General features: G+C 44.3%; 1 protein-coding gene across 2 annotated transcripts in view; it reads right to left on the reverse strand.

The window, feature by feature from the left end:
• The window catches only part of LOC121001695 (cadherin-6-like), a 393,550-nt gene that overhangs the window by 264,038 nt on the left and 105,567 nt on the right, over positions 1-23,945 (reverse strand). For both annotated transcript variants that reach the window (XM_040432869.1, XM_040432870.1), the window contains exon 2: positions 5,169-5,545. In XM_040432869.1, the coding sequence (XP_040288803.1) occupies positions 5,169-5,402 (234 nt within the window). In that variant the 5' untranslated portion in view covers positions 5,403-5,545. The remainder of the gene's footprint in view (positions 1-5,168; positions 5,546-23,945) is intronic.

Here is a 23,945-nt window from a genome sequence, read left to right on the forward strand (position 1 = left end):
TCATTAGAAACATACTGATGGCTACTTTAATGTAATGCTGATGGTTTGGGAGGTGTTTTTTAGGTGACATGTTCCCTTTAAGCTGATGCAAAACGGCGGCATGTTGTGCAACAACACATCTTAGAAAGTGAACGACAACAATTTGTGCGCCTTTTCTGCAAATTGCTGCTGTCCCCATTGACAGTTATTAGATGTAATGTCACAATGTGACATTGTGATCTTCATCTCATGCGACATGTCACCGTGTAGCCTCAACCTAAGGTACTTGTCCTACTTTTTCTTAGAATGATGCTGCCCAAGCAATCAACTGATCTCTGCTTCAGCTTCTCTAACTTGTGTAGTCATATATGAAATGAACGACGCAGGAAAAAGTAGCCTTCAAAGCACTCATTTAAATAGTGGGGAGACCATGTAGTACAGGGCTCATGTACATAACCATGTTTTTCTTCAGTGTGCTATACATTTTAAAAAAACGGATCGCATACTAACGGATCGCATACTAACAAATCCGTTTTTTTTCCCATGTATCCTTGTGCCCAATGTGATAATCTCACTGCATGTCCTATTATTTGTCTGTTTTTTGTATGAGAATAGCCTTTACTATTAAAGGGATTGAGAAAACAAAAACGGAATGTACAGAGAAGCCATTTTTGCGGACTGGAAATTGGATGTGCCTGCATGAATGAGGCCTTACATGGTTTATTCTGCTCAAGGCAGTCAGGTCTTTGCTGCTCATTAGAAGCAGAGTGATTATATAGAAAAATTATTACTGTGCATTGTTCACCATAATGTAATATCCATACATTCTGGATATCACTCCGAAGTCCACGTCAAATCTGACCACAATCTGCATTCTCATGCATGCAACCCTACTACCATGCAGTGGGGATTTTGAGTCGGATGTTTGCTGCTATGGGAATAAGTAGAGTGATGTGAATAGTCCCTGACAAAGCACCCTCTATAGGCCAAAAATATGTCAAAGTGTCATTTGAGGCAATATTTCAAAAAAACGTTTTCCAGCTTGGGCAAAAAAATAGGCATTTACCCTATTGTTTATTGTAAAAAATAAAAGCATATGTGATGTATACATACAGTTTGTGTTCAAAATTATTCAACCCACACTGAAATTAGTGCTTTGGCCAGTTTGACATTGATTTTGATCATTTCAGTCATCTTGTTTACAATTAAATCAAAGAGGGCACTTGTAAGTCCAGACAATATAACCATAACATTTATAATGAAATACCACAAATGTACTTTTCTGTGCTCACATCATTATCAGTTTTAATTCAACCCCCCAAGTGACATTCACTCTTAGTACTTAGTAACAACATCCTTTTCCAGTTATAACAGCTTTTAAACGTGAAGCATAGCTTGACACAAGTGTCTTGCAGCGATCTACGGGTATCTTCGCCCATTCTTCATGGGCAAAGCCTCCAGTTCAGTCACATTCTTAGGCTTGCGCGCCTGCAACTGCTTTCTTTAAGTCCCACCAGAGGTTCTCAATCGGATTTAAGTCTGGTGACTGCGATGGCACTTCAAATGTTCCAGCCTTTAATCTGCAACCCTGCTCTAGTGGACTTGGAGGTATGCTTGGGATCATTGTCCTGTTGAAAGGTCAACGTCTCCCAAGCCTCAGGTTTGTGACGGACTGCATCACATTTTCCATCCAATATCTCCTGGTACTGAGAGAATTCATGGTACCTTGCACACGCTGAAGCTACCCTGTACCTGTAGAAGCAAACCAGCCCAAAGCATGGATTGACCCCCCGCCATGCTTCACAATAGGCAAGGTGTTCTTTTCTTCATAGGCCTTGTTCTTCCTCCTCTAAACATAGCGTTGATCCATGGGCACAAACAGTTCTAACTTTGTTTCATCAGTCCACAGAACACTATCCCAAAACTTTTGTGGTTTGTCCACATGACTTTTGGCATACTGCAGTCGACTCTTCTTATTCTTTGGAGACAGCAAGGGGGTGCGCCTGGGAGTTCTGGCCATGGAGGCCTTCATTACGCAGTGTGCGCCTTATTGTCTGAGCTGAAACTTCAGTACCCACATCTGACCAAATCTTTTTTCAGTTCCTCAGCAGTCACAACTGGGACTTTTCTCCACTTTGCGCTTCAGGTAGCGCACAGCAGCAGAAGTCAGCATCTTCTTTCTGCCACGACCAGGTAGCGTTTCAACAGTGCCCTTTGCCTTGAATTTGCGAATGATGCTTCCTATGGTGTCTCTTGGTATGTTTAACAACTTTACAATCTTCTTATAGCCATTGCCCTTCCTGTGAAGAGAAATCACCTCTTCTCTTGTCTTCCTGGACCATTCTCTTGACTTCACCATGTTTGTAAACACACCAGTAAATGTCTAGAAGGACCTGAGTATCACAGTCCTTTTAAATCTGCCTAATTGGTGCTTATTATGCTTGATTGCTGCTCCTTGACATCCACAGGTGTTTTCAATACCTGATCGAATACACTTGAATGAACCTCTGTTCTTAAGAGTGGTAGTCTTTAAGGGGTTGAATAATTGTGTCAATGAAGAAATCACCCCAAATTTTTTTTATACTGTATTACAAAAACAATTGATGTCATTTTAGTTGCATTTGGTTCTTTAAAAAGTCCTTGTAAGATTTTATTCTGAACACAATTACAAATGTACACTAAATTCCCTAAAACCCTTTACAGCATTGGGGGTTGAATAATTTTGAACACAACTGTACATACCCATCCAACAGCTGGAGGCGCACTGGTTGGGAAACACTGCATTATCCGTCCATTATTAACGGGAACCTGTCACTAGGAAATTCACTATTAAGCCACGCACACCATCTTGAAGGGCTAGCTTATCTGACTGTAATGACATCCTTATTGATCCATTGCTTCATTCTGAAGAAAAAGTACTGTTAATTCACAAGCAAATGAGCAGTTAAAGGGGTATTCCGGTAAAGTACTTAATTTCTGAAAACTGCATTAAATCTGCAAGCTGTGACCCAACCAGAACCCATAACTATACATATAACCAGAGCTTCCATTTATCTTGCAAGCCATTTGTCTAGCTCCTGCAACACACTGAGAGTATCATGGCACCTGATCTTCCCTCACAAGACTACAATCCCCACAATCCCTAGCTTTCCTGTTGAGTGTTGATGCTTATTGATTGGCTGCCTGATATACCGCCCAGTCATGCCCCCTCTCTACTCAGTAATCACCAGTACACTAACACGCCCTTTGTTTCACAAGACATTTAGCTAGAGAATTGATAGCAACACACTGAGCATGCTCGACCTAACAAAGGCTCAGAACTACAGGTCGAAAGCCATGGTAACTTATGAGGAAACACAGTGGGTAGCAGAGGAATAAAACTACTTTTATAACTACTGAACGGTAAATATGTGAAATTTACATTATATTAGGTAATTATTGATGATGAACGGGAACATATTTTCTTTCCGTGTCCTTTCCGGGTTTTTTGCGGACCATATACGGAACCATTCATTTCAATGAATCCGCTAAAAAAAAACGGAAGTTACTCTGTGTGCATTCCAGTTCCGTATGTCCGTATTTCCGTTCGCAAAAAAATATAACATTTCCTATAATTGTCCACATTACGGAAAAGGATAGGACTGTTCTATTAGGGGCCAGCTGATGACGTTCTGCCAAATCGGATGCACACGGACGTCATCCATATTTTTGAGGATCTGTTTTTTTGCAGACGGTTGTGTGCCATGAGGCCTTAGTCTAAAACATAAGTTACATTTAAGGTAACCGGAATACCCCTTTAAAGAGGACCTTTCACTTGTAAAAACAATGTGAACTAAGTATGCTGACATATAGAGCGGCGCCCGGGGATCTCACTGCACTTACTATTATCCCGGGTGCCGCTCCGTTCTCCCCGTTATGCCCTCTGGTACCTTTGCTTCTTTAAGTTATAGTAAGCGGATGTCTTCCCTTGTCCTGTGGGCCGTCTCCTTCTCTTGGCTGCAGCGCTGGCCAATCGCAGCGCACAGCTCACAGCTCACAGCCTGGGAGGTTTTTTTTCTCCCAGGCTGTGTTTTTTCTCCCAGGCTGTGAGCTGTGAGCTGTGACGCTGCGATTGGCCAGCGCTGCAGCCAAGGAGAAGGAGACGCCACCACAGGACAAGGGAAGACACCGCTTACTATAACTTAAAGAGCAATGGTACCGGAGGGCAATAACGGGAGAACGGAGCGGCGCCCAGAGGGATAAAGTAAGTGCAGTGAGATCCCGGGCGCCGCTCTATATGTCAGCATAACTTAGTTCACATTGTTTTTACAAGTGAAAGGTCCTCTTTAAGTGCACTGAGGGCGGGCCCAACCCCACTCTGTGCACCCTTGCGTCTCCCTCCTCTGACAGCCCTTTCCTTACTTTTTCAATTGTGGGGCCTGGTAAGATGACTAAACAGGAACCTGGACCTGTCAATCAAGAAAATGAGGGTCTGGCAGAGGAAGTAGGAGGAGCAAGTCTGCACAGAGTGGCTTGGTCCTGTCCTCGGTGCACTTAATTGTGCATTTTCTTATGGATTAAAAATATCTTCATATTGAAGTCAATGGGAAAACATCAGTGGCAGATTTTAATCAAGTAAACATACCCTGAAAGTGGTGCTCCTTTAAAAACTTGACATAATAGAAGTCACTGTAGTTATTTCACCAGTACTTTTAGTTCCTATCATTCCAGCTAAACGGAGAAATACAATTCACACATTTAAATTTAATGTGCTTTCTGACTGACAGTAGTTATCCAAGGTCACCTGAAACAACCTATATTTAAGCCAAAGAGCAGACAGTAGAAAAGGCAGCTTTTTGGAAATCTGCTTTGGAGAATATTTTATCATATTATAGGAAGTATAAAGTACCAGAGTATTAACACCTAGAATTCCGTCCTGCAAAGGTCTACTCAACACATGCAGCAGGAGTCCTGCCAAAATGTCAGAAATGGGAATAACTAAGCCGCAAACATTTTATAATTGCTTAGAGAGATGCTCTTGATTTGCGTGCCATATATCAGCTCTTCTTGTCTCCCACAAGCCACGCGCAGATGCTGGCTGTATAACACAGGTAGTAAATTACTGGCAGAAACTGCGCTTTTCATCTCGACTGCCTCTACAGTACAGCATGCCAACATCTAGATCTAATACTTGAAGAGAGACACAATACCTTGCCCACATATTGGTTGTCTGATCCTGTATATTCCTCAAGAAGAAAAAAATGATTCCACATCCAGCTTCTTTTAGAGCGGCTCCTTTCCATTTCATTTTCTTGTCCGGGTTCTGGGTCCGCCGCTGTTGGTTCGGCGCTAGGAGTAGTCCTTTCTGGAAGAGGAGTCGTGTAGCTTTTCTGGGGCTGACTAACCCAAAAAAGAAGAAATAAAAAGCATCCCAAAGTCCTCATAATTGTGGGTCACGTAGATGATTGAGCAGAAAGCATACAGAACAATTCCTTTTTAATTCCCAAACCACGGTTATTTCTTCTATTGTATTCAGCATCAATCTTCGAGCTGTCCCCATTTCTAGGTCTCTGACTCTCAGCGATATCTGCAAAGAAAATCCAACAGAAATTATAATTTGACATTGCTGGACCTACAGCTGTACAGTTAAACACACAATAAAACCATGTACAATGTGCCTGGCTGCCTGTGTTCCCTTCTGTGATGACTGCGATGATAAAATGAGGCTGTGTAATGTTAAAAATTCATGGAAAACATGAATTCACTTTAGAAATATGTCTATTTTATACTGATTTACAGCACGTCTATATGCTTCTGCTTATGAGGAAGCAAGATAAAAATGTCTATCAACCAGAGCTACACTGTGATCTGTGCCATAACGGCAAGGAAATTGTGTTCTGTAAAAAGATACAAAAGGTTAAAAAGTAAGAGCATAAAATGCATTATACAGGGAGGGGGGAACTGGAAGAAGTATTACCGAAATACAGCGAACACATTGTACTAGTCTGAATAATTTTCTAATATGACCTGCGCTAGCATTCATTGTAATACAAGGCACTACAGTTTCACCCTACTGTGAAGGCAAGAATTTGTTAAACAAGTTGACTGTAACATTGTATTAAAATACATTCATTAAATTACACTGCGAGAGGAGATAAATGGTGTAACCTCCAACGAGTGGATTAAGAATCACTTAGTCACTGTGGCATATAACCGTCTTTAGGCATCTGAAGAGGACCGGCTCAGTTGTAAGGTTTTGTTTTACATCCACTACATTATGTAGTATAGAAGCAGCAACTTCCAGCACCCCAAGAATATAATGCGAATGTAGTGTTACATAATGACCCATTCAGAGGGCTGGTTGTCCAAGTAATACGTGGTTGACTCAAGTTTTCCACAACAAGATCCGCTCTTACAGTGTAGCTCTCGGTTCTGGCTCAAAAGGGAAGGGGTCCCATTCCAGTGGACCTCTATGAAATACATAGCCCTAATAGATGAATAGATGTTCTCTTTAAAGGAGTTTTCCAACTTATTCCTCAAGATAGGTCATCAGTATCTGCTAGGTGGGGACCCTCTGAGAAGACACCAGAGCTCCATGGAGTCTGCGGGCTCCTGCAGCTTACCAAGCACAGTGCCTACATTATATAGTGGCTGTACTTGGTTGGTATCACAGATCAGCCCCATTCAGTTGATTAAGACTGAGCTGTGCCTAGGTCACCATGACCAATGAACATGACGTGACTGCCTAGGGTATGTTGCGAGAAGGCAGCGGGCGAGGTCCTCAAATAGCTGATCCCCACCGATCAGACACTGATAGGTCATCAGTTAAAAAAAATTAACGAATTCATAATAACCTGCATAAACATGTACTGTATGTAAAAACTGCCATGAACAGCCATGAGCTATTTGCACATAGTCCCAACCACATTCCAGCTTTCATTTTCTACAGCAGGTTTCAACAATAAATGAAAGGATCTAAATGGATGCTATAGGATTTATTTATTTATTTTACAGTTTTCAGATAATTTTGGTTATATCTGGCAAAGGCTGAGAACCTGTGGTTTGCTTCTGTCCGGCAGACTGGCATATACTAGCTCACACAACATATTACCAACTGAAAATGCAGATCTATAAGAAAACTCAGCATATGATATATAGTGGACTGGCAACTGCCACTGACGGAAAGTAAGTGCTACAATGAATAGATAAAATAACTACCAAGATGGTTTTAGAGTTATCAGCCAAACATAATTAATGTAAAGAAACACTTCTGTCAGAAAGAGGTACTGTATTTATAAACTCAGTGGGGGTCATTTATGAAGACTGGCATTTTAGACGCCGTTCTTAATAACCCCTATTCGCCAAAGTTCTGAAGAGGCGCCGGCCTCAATATAACTTCAATGCATCCAGCGCCGATCTAAAGGTAAGACAGCTTCCGAGCTTTAGATCTTTTTCTACGCCTAAAACAGGCGTAGAAAATGATGAGCAAGACGTGCCTGCTGGCCCGTCTCCTTCCCCACCCACATCACGCCCACTGTTTTAGACCTGGCATGAGCAGTAAAAAGTCGCAGATTGTGGCACAACTAACCATAGCATATTTCAGGATAATAAATGACCTCCAATATTCATAGAAAACCTTTTTTCCTTTTTAAATACTGGAGTACTATACCACTGACAATTAAATACAACATAATGTCTTTCTAGGTTATTAATTGTCAGTTTACTGCTGCTGTGATAGCTCTATTGTGCTCTCGACAGGACTATATAGAGATGCTTACAGAAGAGCATTACAGTCATCCCCTTCTGTTTTGGAGTCAATATCATGACTTATAAAGCCGTGAGGCTGTTTGCCTTGCCAAAAGTCCAAAAAAGGAAAAAAAAATCCATTTGTAAAAAAATTAAATAAAAAAATAATTGGAATATTCACATACACACTCTTTAAGTGTCTTCAGCGTAAGCACTTGTAGCTACAGGAACTTACATTACAGCTGTTGACAAGTTCCAGCAAATATTAAATGAATCATGTATTGTTGCTTATACAGCCCAAAATACTGCAAGGTGTAGTTTTCAGGTTGCAATTACCTAGTCCCCATCTCCAGTAGAGTTTATAATCTAAAGCTTTACTCTCAGACATGAAGGGAATCTGTCACCAGCAACATCCCAATGCAGCTGTTTGCAAAGACACATAGCTGTGGTTCACCTGATTGAAATGATGTTTTTCTTTGGTTGATCTGAGGCTCTGTTCTTAAAGGGAACCTGTCACCGGGATTTTGTGTATAGAGCTGAGGACATGGGTTGCTAGATGGCCGCTAGCACATCCACAATACCCAGTCCCCAAAGCTCAGTGTGCTTTTATTGTGTAAAAAAAACGATTTGATACATATGCAAATTAACCTGAGATGAGTCCTGTCCCTGACTCATCTCACGTACAGGACACATCTCAGGTTAATTTGCATATGTATCAAATCAGGATTTTTACACAATAAAAGCACACAGAGCTATGGGGACTGGGTATTGTGGATGTGCTAGCGGCGATCTAGCAGCCCATGTCCTCAGCTCTATACACAAAATCCCGGTGACAGGTTCCCTTTAAGTTATGATATTTTTTCTCAATATGCATATTTGGTCTTTGGTGCAATGATTGTGTCACCGTTGCTCTTGTTGCACCCATGCTCCCACTCCTTTCTGTGGTCATCCTCTGCTCGCTGTTTTGCCACTGTCTGGCCCCTGTCAATAAAAGCAGCCAGGGAGGGGGTGGCCACAAAGTAATAAGGAAACCTGTGTAGAAGAACCTCATGCAAGCATGGGGAGAACACAGAAATATACACTGCTCAAAAAAATAAAGGGAACACTTAAACAACACAATGTAACTCCAAGTCAATCACACTTCTGTGAAATCAAACTGTCCACTTAGGAAGCAACACTAAGTGACAATCAATTTCACATGCTGTTGTGCAAATGGGATAGACAACAGGTGGAAATTATAGGCAATTAGCAAGACACCTACAATAAAGGAGTGGTTCTGTAGGTGGTAACCACAGACCACTTCTCAGTTCCTATGCTTCCTGGCTGATGTTTTGGTCACTTTTGAATGCTGGCGGTGCTTTCACTCTAGTGGTAGCATGAGACGGAGTCTACAACCCACACAAGTGGCTCAGATAGTGCAGCTATATCCAGGATGGCACATCAATGTGAGCTGTGGCCAAGAAGGTTTGCTGTGTTGTCAGCGTAGTGTCCAGAGCATGGAGACCAGTACATCAGGAGACGTGGAGGAGGCCGTAGGAGGGCAACAACCCAGCAGCAGGACCACTACCTCTGCCTTTGTGCAAGGAGGAACAGGAGGTAGCACTGCCAGAGCCCTGCAAAATGACCCTCCAGCAGGCCACAAATGTGCATGTGTCTGCTCAAACGGTCAGAAACAGACTCCATGAGGTGATATGAGGGCCCGACGTCCACAGGTGGGGGTTGTGCTTACAGCCCCAACACCGTGCAGGACGTTTGGCATTTGCCAGAGAACACCAAGATTGGCAAATTCGCCACTGGCGCCCTTGTGCTCTTCACAGATGAACGCAGGTTCACACTGAGCCACATGTGACAGACGTGACAGAGTCTTGAAGAGGCCGTGGAGAACGTTCTGCTGCCTGCAACATCCTCCAGCATGACCGGTTTGGCATTGGGTCAGTAATGGTCTGGGGGTGGCATTTCTTTGGAGGGCCGCACAGCCCTCATGTGCTCGCAGAGGTAGCCTGACTGCAATAGGTACCGAGATGAGATCCTCAGACCCCTTGTGAGGACCATATGCTGTGCGGTTGGCCTGGGTTCCTCTAATGCCAAGACAATTGCTAGACCTCATGTGGCTGGAGTGTGTCAGCAGTTCCTGCAAGACGAAGGCATGATGCTATGGACTGGCCGCCCGTTCCCCAGACCTGAAACCAATTGAGCACATCTGGGACATCATGTCTCGCTCTATCCACCAACGTCACATTGCACCACAGACCTGTCCAGGAGTTGGCAGATGCTTAGTCCAGGTCTGGGAAGAGATCCTCAGGAGACCGTCCCGCCACCTCATCAGGAGCATGCACAGGCGTTGTAGGGAGGTCATACAGGCACGTGGAGGCCACACACACTACTGAGCCTCATTTTGACTTGTTTTAAGGACATACATCAAAGTTGGATCAGCCTGTAGTGTGTTTTTCCACTTTAATTTTGAGTGTGACTCCAAATCCAGACCTCCATGGGTTGAAAAATTTGATTTCCATTTTTTTATTTAAAGAACAAAGTATTTCAGAAGAATATTTAATTAATTCAGATCTAGGATGTGTTATTTTTGTGTTCCCTTTATTTTTTTGAGCAGTGTACATATACAACCAAACGATACAATGAAGACTGTCACGTTTAGGCAAGTATGAATCCTAGAAAAGGTCTGGAACTGTAATGGACAGTAAAAGCTAATATTATCTACTGTAGTTTATGTCCCGTCGGATGTTCTTTATTATCCTGTGTAAGACAATAGAGTGAAGTGGCAAGAAAAGCATTGAGCGCATGGTACAGGTCCAAACCTCTGGCTTTATTTGCCTGTATACTCCATGTCACCACTGCAGCCAATCATCGGCCTAAGTGGTCTCCCGCTGTATACCTTTGAGGCTACTGATTGGCTGAAGTAATGTCTGGTGTATATGTTATATCATCGCTGCAGCCAAGATGTTATAGCTGGAGCAAGGGCAGGATCGGGTGTGATGGAAGCAGCAGGGCATAACATGACTAAGTATATGTCCTTCTATTATTATTATATGACAATTGCTTGCTTGGGGGAAATATTTTGGACAACCTCTTTAAGTAGAAAAGCTTTCACAACTGACCAGAATAATGGAGAGATTTGATTTCTGGCGTACCATGGTCCAGTTCACTAAAGACCTGTATGATCAAAAGAGTTGTGGGGAAAAAGAAAGCCGTGGAAAAGTCTGTGAACTTAAACAAAAGACAAAGGGGGTCATTTACTGTGCTGAAATATGCCTAAATTACGGTTAGTTGCGCCGCTGTCTGCAACTTTGCTTCATCTAAAATTGTGGGCGTGGTGGTGTAGGCGGGGAAGGGGAGGGGCCGGCAGGTTTGTCTCATTCATTATTATTTTACTATGTCTGTTTTAGGCGTAGAAAATGGTCTAAATGTAAGACAGTTCGGAAACTGTCTTACATTTAGAACTGGCGCTGGATGCGCCGAAGCTATGGTGAGGTTTGCACCTCTTCATAACCTTCGGCGGATCCACCGCCAGTTTAGGGCTTTATTAAGACCGGCATCTAAAACGCCGGTCTTAATAAATGTGCCCCAAAGCATGCTGGACAAACGCTTGAAAAATAAAAATAAAAAAAATCTTTAAAATGTGAAAATAGCTCAATCTCATATAAGGCAGCATGGAAACTTTCTCTTTTATTCCACGGAAACAGTTAAGGACAATACAGTTTCATATTAAACCAGTAAAGATCTGCTAGGAGGTGTACAGAATACCGCACTGGTCCTCAGCCATTAATGAAGCACAGTATGGAGCTGTAGTGTCACATGTCACCGATGGCGAACTGACAAGTAAAACTAAACAAAACCAATTCAACGTAGAGGTTATCATTACTAGAAAAAAAAGTTGTTTCAAGCCCAATGAAATGGGGTCTTAGCATTCAAGTCACACTAATAATTATGTTGTCCTCCTAAACCTGTCACCCAGCTGGTGGGTCATTCTGAATCTGTCAGAAATCGCAGGGCCTGAAATGTGCAATTGCCTGGCACTGCAAGGCTCTTTCCCTTCCCCTCTGTTTCAACTGCATCTTCGCTCTTTGCCTTTCTCTCTGCCCTATTATAACCACCATGACATTAATGCATGCTGCTCTATTCTCCTAGGTACAATTACAGAAAAAAGAAGACAGTATGATCTGCATGTACTAGAAAATCAAACCACATGCTTCACAGCGAGGTGTCATAGAGAAAGATTTTAGATATATATATATATATATATATACTGTATATAGGCAGAACTTTCTTCTATCTAAATATACCCCTTACATTGTTAAACAGTGCAGCCATTTGTGCCCACTGATATGATGTATTCTCTCAGCAATTTACTGCTGGCAAAGGTAAAGAGTGTCAAGTGTCTGCCCAAGCGGTTGGAAAATGAGACGGTACACGGGGGTTACTGTATCCACAGGAGCGGCACAACGTCCTATTAGAAGCTACCAATTAATGACTATGACACAAGCAACTGCTGCAATCGCGGTTGTATTTCCAGCGCAGAAACATGTAGTTAAGCACTTCCCAAGAAAACATCTGCTTTTTATTTCATTAGATGTGACTAATCAGCTCTTGCTTTCCGCCAACGACAGCAAGCCTTATAATTAGTCACTTGCATTATCGTTACTGCCGCTTAATGTCCACTTAGAAAATATCCAAAATATTACCGCTCAGGAAAACGGCTTTATTTCCAGGTCTAATTGACTCCTAGATAAATAAATAAGACTGTAACGACACCACCTTCCTGAAGAACCTGACACAAAGACACTGTTACTGCGGGACGCGCTCTGATTTCTGTGACATTTATTACCAGTTGCCGAGCACTTGACATATAGTCACCAAGTAAGCGCGCAAGTAGGAAATGACAGAAAGGGTTCTCTTGTTTTACCACCTCACCGCGCGTTGTCTGGTAAACTTATTTAAGCTACAAAGGTTACAGCAAAATCCTAATTAAGGAGGCACTTGAGAAATGTAATGATCTTTCGGCGGCTAATCCGACGGCGATGAGGTGTGCATGCGGAAAGCCGCGCTCTCTTCATTCTCTTTCCAACTAAAAAGTTATTGGGCAATAATTAGATATAAAACATCCCAGGAATGCTGACACAATTATCAATTCTGGCGCTTTATAGCTTAATAAATCTTCTTCATTTACTTGTCCCATTCACTTGCAGGTCCTGTTAACACACTGCTAAATATACAATAGCAAACGGATGAAAATCAATATTAATATCTGTGCAATGAAAATGAAGAAGTGCACCCTTGCTTATGACTAACCTATGCAGATTTAAGATCCATCTAAAGTAGGTCTTGGAAAAGTAGAAAATCTGTAATAAGTCCCAGGGTTTATTGGTCAGGTCAATTATTAAGGGGAATTTCACATCACCCACTGGGGAAGATTTATCAAAACTGTCCATAGCAACCAATCAGATTCCACCTTTCGTTTTTCAGAGCTTTGGAAAATGAAAGATGGAATCTGATTGGTTGCTATGGGCAATTAGGCCAGTTTTTCTTTACACACAAATCTTTATATATCACCTCTACTGAGTAATTTTAACACCCACTGAAACTTTGGTTCTTTTGACTCTTCTACTGCCACTTCATATGGCCATTGATGATAGTCACTTCATTTAAAGGGGTTGCCACTTTCGGGTTACTGTTGACCAATGTGTTTGTGAGATGATTATTTGGCACTTACTAATATAGCCTGCACCATTGTCTATATTTTATAAGGTATGCCCAGAGGTCTTGTCCATAAAATGGCTGCTGCTGGAGGGTCATGTGACCAGGGAAATAATCTCCAAGTGATGGCTCCTCCATTCAATAACACTGCACCTGCCATCTACACTTGTTCTGTTGGGAGTTTAATAGACATCTTACATACACATTAGTCACAAGTAGCCAGAAGTTGGCCAACCCCTTTAATGGGAATCTCTTACACTGTTGCTATCCTAATGACTGGAGCCCTACAATAGCTTTTCAGTATAAAACTGTCCACCACTTCTAGCCATGGCTTAGATTCTATACCTTCTTTGTCTCATTAGAACTCATTAATCGGACTAAACATCGGAGGGAACATTTTCTAAAGATAAACAAGTCAAATCAGTTTACCTCCATGTTGAATGTCAATAGATTTTATTTAAAGGAGTTGTCCAGGATTAGAACTACATGGCTGCTTTCTGCCAAAGACAGCACCACCTGTATCTATGGGCTGTGTGTAGAGATGAACGAATCCGAACTTCGCCTTATTCCGTCTATGAATTCCGTTATATTCCATTATATTCAGTGTTCCCAACCCACCCGAACACCAAACCTGGTGAAGTTCGGGTTCACTCATCCCTAGTTGTGTGTGGTATTGCAGCTCGGCTCCATTGGAGTCAATAGGGCAGGGCCACAATATCACACACAACCTGAGGCCAGTGGTGCTTCTGTTTCGGGAAGAAAGCTGCCATCTTTTTCTAATCTTCTTTTAAGGGTTACAACAATTAGTCTCTATGTGAATCTCTAGTATGTATTCCTCAGCAGTTATGAGGTGAGACTCTCGGCAACTGTGACTGCTTTTGCCCTGGCCTATGGAGTCAGTAAGCCAAATGTCCGACTCCAGCTCCTTTATTTTGGCTTGTGTATAATTAGTAAAAATAAATGTACCGTAGTAAGGTGCTAACATCAGGCTTTTCAAAACTGACTGTGACTCTTGTCTTTCTAGTTCTATCTCCATAATCCATTTTGTTTCTTTTTCCACTTCCCATCCTATCCCCTCCCCTGTATTCTCATTTCTGTACCCTTTCAAGTCTCTTCTGTCTGATGACATTCTCGGGCGTGTTTTCCCTTGGGATGTTAGAGATTTCTTGCTGGGACATGTACCAACATCTTGGGAGTGATCGGCCACAAGACATATTAGGTACTGTTCCTCCGAAAGGGCAGTTCCAGATGCTTCTCCGTGTCACTGTATGCATTCACATTCTGGATGCTTTCTGCACATTTACTGAACTATAGTAGGTGACATCAATTTGTATTAGTACATCTTATGCTATATTCGGTTACACTGATGGTCCATTGAGCTGCGAATTATACAGATATGACACAAGATCTGTACACACCTATGAACAATATTACATTTATTATTAACTGTCTAATTATTAATAATTTACATGCAGGGAGAAGACATTAACTTGACCATGACTCATTGCTCTTGGGACTCATTATTCTACTTGCATGGTTTTTACCAATCATTACATTCTGCAAAATCTGGAGTATGAACTTACTTAGTAACAACAATTAATATAATCATCGGCATGATTTACTGAATGAGTAAAACCACAACCTATTGACTTATTGGTTACATGAGTAATATTATAAGGCATCGTCTGCTTGCAGATAACCCCATGTTCTGTGACCTATTAAATCTTGCATGGAGGAATGAAGGGATAGCGCATAGGGCCACTGGCTAGAAAGGATGACCACAAGTCCCAAAATATCTGTATGTAATATCTGTGAGTATATCACTAAATATAAGGGACTAGGCCAGGTATATTTCAGTTAACATGATAGCGGTAAGATACAGGAGCTTATACCACCTTTTGTTTATGTTCATCTTTTCCAGAAACCACACCCCATGTTGGACCCATCAGAAATGTCTGTCTAAAAGCCTTAATAAATGTGGTTTATGTTTGGCAGAACTCTGGCTTAAAGGGGTTGTGTCACGAAACATATTCTACATTTTTCAAACCAGCACCTGGATCTGAATACTTTTGTAATTACAGTACATGTAATATAAATAGTAAGGCTGTTACCAGCCTGCATTTGTGGGAGGGGCGTCTGGCTATTTATTCCCCTACCTACCGCTCAGCAAGGCGCCCGAGCCTCACGCATTCCTGTGGTATCGCGCTCCTTCCCCTCTGACCTGAGACTTTCCTTCCGGTTTCTGCATTCACGCACCGCCGGCGTCTGAACTATCGCTCTCCTCTCCAGCCTTCCAGGTAATCGAGGCGCAGCTGGCTCCGATCTAGCTGTGCCTCACGTCTGGGCTCGTGCCCAATGGTGGTACAAGTCAGGTGCCGCTCTCCCCCAGCCTAGTTCCGCTTGCTGTATTCCGGCAGCAGGGCCGGCGAGCTGCATCCTGGTTCACTATTTTGCCGGTCACGTGCCGCGCAACTGGGGGTGCTAAGTAGTTTCACTATGGGCAGACAGTGTTGTGCTCACATTTCGCCACCATGCACTCCCCTAATCTTTTGTTTTCCACAAAGTTTTAGCACAAGTAATTTGGGCATTGTTCTGGCTCTGTGATGCAGGCAGCGCACCCACTCCGGGGGGGGGGGGGGGGGGCGCAGTTTTTTTGCTCGTGCCCTCTGCCAGCTTGCTCTGGGGCCCTGCAGAACTATGGTTCCCTCTGTGGGCTCTCACCGGACTGGCTAGGGGTCACAGCGCCGACCTTAAAGCCATGTGCCCTCTTGATATGCGGTGCACAAAAAAAAAAAAAAGAGGGGAAAATAAAATCCATCAATCAGGGAGGGGAGGGGGGAACGATCCTCAACAGCCAGTCCGCCCTCGTCGCTGCCTTAGCATCACATTGCCAGAATTTGCGCCGTGAAGTTGGTGATACGTTACTGTTCAATTCAGCGGCTTTTCTATCTCACGCTGCTTCCATCTCCGGATCCTCCCACATTTTCGGGGTCCTCTGGATCATCCGGGGTTTCAGTGCCTTGTGGTTCACCCAGGGTGTCACGTCCCTGGATCGGCCAGGTTATCAATGTTCCTGGATCGCCCAGGTTGTCAATGTTCCTGGATCGCCCAGGTTGTCAATGTTCCTGGATCGCCCAGGTTGTCAATGTTCCTGGATCACCCAGGTTGTCAGTGTTCCTGGATCGCCCAGGTTGTCAATGTTCCTGCATCGCCCAGGTTGTCAATGTTCCTGGATCGCCCAGGTTGTCAATGTTCCTGGATCGCCCAGGTTGTCAGTGTTCCTGGATCGCCCAGGTTGTCAATGTTCCTGGATCGCCCAGGTTGTCAATGTTCCTGGATCGCCCAGGTTGTCAATGTTCCTGGATCGCCCAGGTTGTCAATGTTCCTGGATCGCCCAGGTTGTCAGTGTTCCTGGATCGCCCAGGTTGTCAATGTTCCTGGATCGCCCAGGTTGTCAATGTTCCTGGATCGCCCAGGTTGTCAATGTTCCTGGATCGCCCAGGTTCTGTCTTTGTTTTCTCAGGGTTTTACATCTGTTCTGATGTCGGTTGTTCCTTCCTTTAAATTGGGCAGTTGTTATTTTTCCTTCCTCTCCTTCGTTCCGTCTAGGAATTTCGAGGCAATTCCAGGTAAGTCAGCTCAGAGACGGTCACTGGGGCGGGGTTAACCGTCAGTTCGATACTCAAGTCCGTTCTTTTTCATTAGTTCCATTTAAACGATTGGGGTTTTTGGAGCCGTGTTTCCAAATCCGTTCGTTTCCCGTCAGGTAGGTTCTTACGTTGGTCACTTTTCACACACCTTCAGTCTCACACTTTCTTTCGGCCGCTCTCCCCGCATCCGTCTGTGCTTCTTTCCGTTTTTTTTCAGGTAGACATAAGTTCGCCTTTTTTTCTCAGGTCAACATGTCTCACATGTCCGATATGGATGACAACCTCTCCATGCCAGGATCGTCCATCTCGGGGCATAATAGCAGCACAACTTTAAGGAGTTGGACAGTGCCAAAGTTGATCGCCGAGCTCAATCGCAGGGGGATTCGGCATCCCGCGACTGCCCGCAAGGCCGAATTATACCGTCTCCTGATGACTACTCCGGGTTCGACGGCTGAGCAGTCCAATAACGACTCCATCCGGCTGGCACTAGCTCAGATCCAGTCGTCCATCGCCGGACTTGTTAGCTCAGTCACGGACATTCAGACTAGGGTAGCGGTTTTAGAAACCAGGCCAGCAGCCTCACCGCAATATCCAGGTTCGGCAGTCATTCCTGCCATTCCTCCGGACGTTGCAGGTAGGCCTTCTGCCACCCCCCAAATTGCTCCTTCCCATTTTGTCCCAGAGCATATTAAGAAGGATATCCTGGCAGGCAAGGATGTAAATTTGGCATCCATTTTGATTGCCTCCCAGGATATTTCCGAAAACCGAGTGATTAACTGCGGAGAGGTTTCCGTGGTTTTGAAGGCCAAGGATGCTCGGCTAAATAGGAAGTTGTCTGTTTCCGAGTTCGTCCTGGCCTTCAGCCTCTACAGGGACGTAATGTGCTCCGCTCAGCCTAATCGCAGGGAAGAGTTAGATACCTACTTGTACCGGATTGCGGATTTGGGGCACAAGTACGGCGGCTCGGCTTTTTACGACTATCATCGTTCGTTTTCAGCCAAAGCCGCCGCAGCCCTGAATCAATTTCAATTCATGTCCAACTGGGCAGACTTGGACATGGAGTTATTCTGCCGGCACTTTGCGGGTCTGAAGGCTCCTCTGTGCGCCATCTGCCAATCTATTTTTCATTCTACAGAATGGTGCCCTAATCCAGTGCAAGATCCACAGTCAGCGCCCACTCCAGGTCCTTCCGGGTCCTCCAGGTCTTCCTCTTCGTTAGATAAGCTGGGCAGGCCAATTGTGTACCTCGGTAGTAGCCAGGTGTGCAACAATTTTAATGCCAAGGGCTGTGCCTTCAATGCGTGCCGAGCACTGCACATTTGCTCTCTTTGTTTTCGGGCTCACCCTCGTCCTTCCTGTCCCAGGAAGTCAGCCAGGGACTCCTGACTAGCCGACCTCAACTTGGAGTTACTGCCTGCACTTCTGCAGGGCCACCCAGATCGTCCCTTTGTCGCCTTCTTATTGGATGGGTGCAGAGAGGGGTTTCACACCGCCATTGTCACGCGCCCTCAGGGCTGCTGGATGGGCCCCAATCTGCTATCCGCCTCCAGTGACCCTGAGGCAGTGACCACCCTCATTCAAGCAGAGGTCGACAAGGGGTTCATCATTGGTCCCTTCCTAAAGATTCCGTTCCAGTCGTGGCGCATCAACCCTATCGGCCTTGTCACAAAGCTATCATCCAATAAAAAACGTCTCATTTATGACCTCTCCGCGCCTCATATGTCCTCCATTCCCAGTCTCAATTCACTCATTCCCTCTGAGGAATATTCCATGCAGTATTCTTCAGTGGACGAGGCCATCCAGTATATTCTTCAAGCAGGTGTCAGGGCTTGGCTGGCCAAGGTAGATATTGCCGATGCTTTCAAGCTGCTTCCAATACACCCGCAGCTTTGGAAGTACTACGGCATCCAGTGGGCAGATAAATTTTACTTTGCCAACCGGCTTACTTTTGGGTCCAAGAGCAGCCCTTGGCTTTTTGAACAACTTGCCAAAGCCCTGCACTGGATTCTCATCCATAACGGTGGCTTATCCATGGTCGTCCACTACTTGGACGACTTTCTTCTCGTTGAAAGGCCCAGTCAGGTCCCTTCCATTCCCCATTCACTTCTGGATATTTTTTCCCGTCTCCAGGTTCCCGTGGCCACGGCCAAGACTGAGGGTCCGGCCACCAAGGTCACCTTCCTAGGCATCATTTTAGATACCGTCAAAATGGAGGCTAGCCTCCCCAGCGAGAAGTTGCTCAGGATCCGCTCAGCCATTTTCCGGGCAGTTCAGTCTCACTCTCTGAGAAAAAAAAATCTCAGGAAACCCCTTTAATATGTAATTAATATTATAATGATAGAGGTACAAGTGCATAAAATACTACAGTCAGCTTGCTCTTAGACGTCACACACAATACGGGTTCATACAATGTAAAAATTGTATGGAGTCACAGTGCAGGGCCCATAAAAGTTTAGGGTGCTTTACAGCTCTACTGTCGGATTCTGTACATACTTTATAAGCACTGCTTCTAGGGGAGAATGATTACATAACATGGTGCGGCACAGACCACTATAAGGCAGTATGAAAAAAGCCCATGCCTCCCTAGTATGGAGAAACAGGACCTCCGTGTGCCATGTGACAGCCTCTAGATTTGCACTGGAAACACATTCACTCCTTCAGATGTCCAGCATTGGAAAGATCAAAACACTGTTGATACATTTCAATGTTACTTCATACAGATGCTTTTCTTCTTCATATATTCTATATTAAAATGAAGTGATTATAGTAGACAATTATAATTGTTTCAAATTACAAATGAGCAAGCCAGCTGCTTAAGTACACTTGAGCGTTCTTCAGTTATATTCAAGAAGTTTAAAGGGTTTCCCCTAGCACCAGGTGTCGGACCCTTATCAATCAGCTAATGATAGCCTATACTGAAGATAGGCCAACATTTTTAAAATCCTAGAAAATCCCTTTAAGGCATCCTGTACTCCCACTTGAACAAGTTTATTTAAGTTGCTTAAAAAACATCATTATTTTCAAGGTGAAAAAACAAAGACAAACCTATAGTAAGGCCGGAGTTTCTTTTTGAACTGGAATACCCCTTTAATGTATATGAATAGCAAATTAAGTAGAAGCGAAAACTAATCTGAGGAATATCTACCACACTTGGTATACTGTGCTGCAGGCAAATCACTAACTAAATACCCTTAAGGGCATTCCACTCTCTGACTGGAATGGCATTTCTTTGTTCGTTCCGCGGTGGGATTCCTCTTCCCCCATGGTTTTCTCTGACGCCGCCGGTTCCTCCGGGTTCGCTGCCATTTTCAGGTCTCATTGGCTGGCTGCCGGATGGCCGCCAGAATTAGCCTCGGACTCAGCAGCTCTAAAATCCTCCCCCCTTTTGGAACTGTATCCCATCGTGGCGGCTGCTCAGGTCTGGGGTCACTATTGGTCTATCACTTCTGTGACGTTCGTTACAGATAGTCAGACCTTGGTGGACATTGTCAACAAGGGCAGGGCCCAGTCCCCCAGGATCATGGCCTTGTTGCGCAAGTTAGTGTGGTTATCCCTCCACCACAATTTTCACATGCGCTGCGTACACATTTCAGGAGAACAGAATAGGGCCGCGGACGCTCTTTCCCGTGCTAATTTTGCGATTTTTTTTCAGGAAATGCCCGACGCGGATCAGCCAGGCACGCCGGTGCCCCAATTCAGCACTCTCGTTCTGGATTAGATTCGCTCTTAGAGGAGGCCAAGGGTCTGGTCGCAAAATCATTGTCACGCAATACGGCGAGGAATTATCAGGCCGGCCTACGAGCGTTTGATAAATTCTCTAAGAATCATCCGAGGGGTCAACACTCTGAAACCTCCTACATCATGGCCTTCTTGGCCTATTGTCACTCACATCTCTCTCTGTCATATAGTACCATCAGACTTTATTTAGCCGGACTTCAACATCACGCTATGCTGGCCACTCCTCATCACAGGTCCTTTTTTTCCATTCAAGCTATTAAAGCCACCCTTCGGGGTATTCAAAAGGAGGGGAAGGGGTCTGTGAGCCGTAGGCAACCAGTGTCCAGCAAATTGTTCAGGGATCTCTCCTCGTCATTGGATGGTAATCCTTTTGGGCCCTCCACTAGCCTGATTCTGAAAGCGGCCATGTATCTCACCTTTTATGGGTTCCTCCGGCCCGGAGAGGTTTTGGCCGGTCCAAATCGTCATAACCATCCTTTGAAGCAACATCTGTCATGGGGCCAGGGCCATTACACTCGCCTGCTACACTCCACCAAAACCAATCAGACGGGTCCCCCCTCTGAGGTTAAATTCTACCCAACATTGAACAATTGGTGCCCAGTTCAAGTGCTGCATCAACTGCTAGCACTCATCCGAGGTTCATTGCCAGATAGCCCGCTCCTGCCGCATGCAGGCAAGCCTCTCAGCACCTCTCAGTTTATATCTTATATCCGTGCCCTCGCCCAGGGACTAGGTTATGACCCCAAGGTAATTTCAGGGCACTCATTCCGCATGGGGGCGGCCTCCGCTGCTTCTCGGCATCAGGTGCCAGCCCACGTCATCCGGTCCATGGGGCGGTGGCGGTCCTCCTGCTTTACCAGGTATATACCCAATCCTCAAGTAGAGATATCTCGTGCCTTTCGATCACTGGCTTTGCAATTTGTAATAAAGTGTTGTACCTAACTGTTGTTTTTTGCCCCCTTTTTCACTGGTGTACCCGCGCCCGTGGCTCCCGGCACAATTCAGCCACTATGTTCAGGGCAGGTTTCTCTGCGTACGCCGACGTTGTCCTAGCCCTGACCATAAATAGTAAGGCTGTTACCAGCCTGCATTTGTGGGAGGGGCGTCTGGCTATTTATTCCCCTACCTACCGCTCAGCCAGGCGCCCGAGCCTCACGCCCCTCCCTCCCGCCCCTTTTCTCAAGCTTCCATCAGGTATGCCCCCTTTTTCACTGGTGTACCCGCGCCCTTGGCTCCCGGCACAATTCAGCCACTATGTTCAGGGCAGGTTTCTCTGCGTACGCCGACGTTGTCCTAGCCCTGACCATAAATGTAGCATAGCCACTGAGTTATTCAATAAAATGTACCTGTATAGCACCACCTGCTGTTTGTTCTTTATCTTATTTTTTGTCCGTCTCACTGAGTTGGTTGCACATGCTCAATTTAAATCTTCAACTGCCACCAGCCATATGTTCTGATGCTGTGGCAGTTACAGGGAGACAGCTTCAGCAGAAAGGGCACATGCCCATAGCTGCCAGGCTGAAGATTATCTGCAGAACAATTGGAGCCACAATGGGGAGATCTCTGGAGCCACGTGAGGCACAGGACTGGTTCTAGCTCTGTTAGAAAGGTATTGTCATGTACTACATGATGTCTGATTTTCATTTTTACATCAGTCACGGCATAACCCCTTTAATCTTCCCCTTAGTGTTTCATACATTTCCCATACATGTTAGCAAGCCCTGATCTAAATGCATTTGCCTGCTCTCCTGATAGAAACTTGATTCTACCTGTCTAGTTTAGAAAGGGCTGTTGCTGTATGATAACTCTACACAGAGGGATACCTCTGAGGCAATGTACTTAGGCTAAGACTATAGGAGATGATCGTTGCATGTAAATGCAGCGCCTCACCTCCACTTAACGAGCAGATGACTATCGGGAAAGACGCTTCCTTCCAGACAATCTGCTGCTCCTCGGCCTGTTTAAATGCTCATTTAATTATTAAGAAAAACAAACTCCTGCTTATGAGAGCCAGATACTATACAGTGTTCGTAAAATTGTCCTTTGTGATAAATTTGTCATATTAGATTTAGTTGTAATTCATTTCTGTTTGGGAGGGCATCCTCAAAGAGTTAGCCAAGAACTCATCGCTAAAAGTAAAGTCATTAGTGACTTTAAATGACTACATATCATGTATTCTCAGAAGCCGTCATCATTTGGCTACAGTCTTATCTTCAAGCCACAAACTGTATGTCTGATCATCATCCAGCTCACTCTGTAAACCTTCTCACATACGGAATAAAGATGGCAAAGACAACACAGTAAGCAGACTGCTGAGCCTTCTGCTTCAATAAACAAATAAAATTACGCTCAACCTCCATTTTCTTTTCATATCTCATATGGCATGATTATACAAATCATCTTGTGAAAATATATTTCTGTATGAAACGCCTCATTTCTTTGTGGGATACTTGAACGCTTAGATGTTTAGATTGCGTTGTGTCATGCTGGTTTTTAATGTTTCTTTACTAGAAATGGACTTTTACAGTCAAAAGGAAAATAGTGATGTAAAGATTGGTGACACAGCCCCCTTTTAACAGTGGGTTTTTATCTAAACTACAGGAGAAGAATATAAATGTAACCCAGGATGTCCTATGCCGAAGAATTCCTCGTTATCTTCTTATAGTAGGAGTCATTTTCATGTTATTAATAGTTTAGTGCACACTTTGTGTACATTCAGACTTATTTACTGATGACCTATCTTCTAGATAGGTGATCAGTATCTGAACGGTGGGGGTCCGACACCCAAGACCCCCGTCGATCAACTATTGTGAGAACGCAGCAGTGCTCCTGTGAGCAGCTTACCAAGAACAATGCCGTACATTGTATAGCGGTGGTGCTTGGTTTTGCAGCTCCGCCCCACGATCGATGAACGTGTCGTCACTTGGCCTAGGAAAATCAAAGAGATGGCCGTGGTGCTCACAGGAACGCCGATGCCTTCTCAAACAGCTGATTGGTGGGGGTTACGGGTGTCGGACCCCCCCAACGTTCAAATCCTAATGACCTATTCAAAGGATAGGTCATCAATAAAAAAAATCTCAGGAAACCCCTTTAATATGTAATTAATATTATAATGATAGAGGTACAAGTGCATAAAATACTACA

This window comes from Bufo bufo, chromosome 5, assembly GCF_905171765.1.
Source record: "Bufo bufo chromosome 5, aBufBuf1.1, whole genome shotgun sequence".
Taxonomy (NCBI): domain Eukaryota; kingdom Metazoa; phylum Chordata; class Amphibia; order Anura; family Bufonidae; genus Bufo; species Bufo bufo.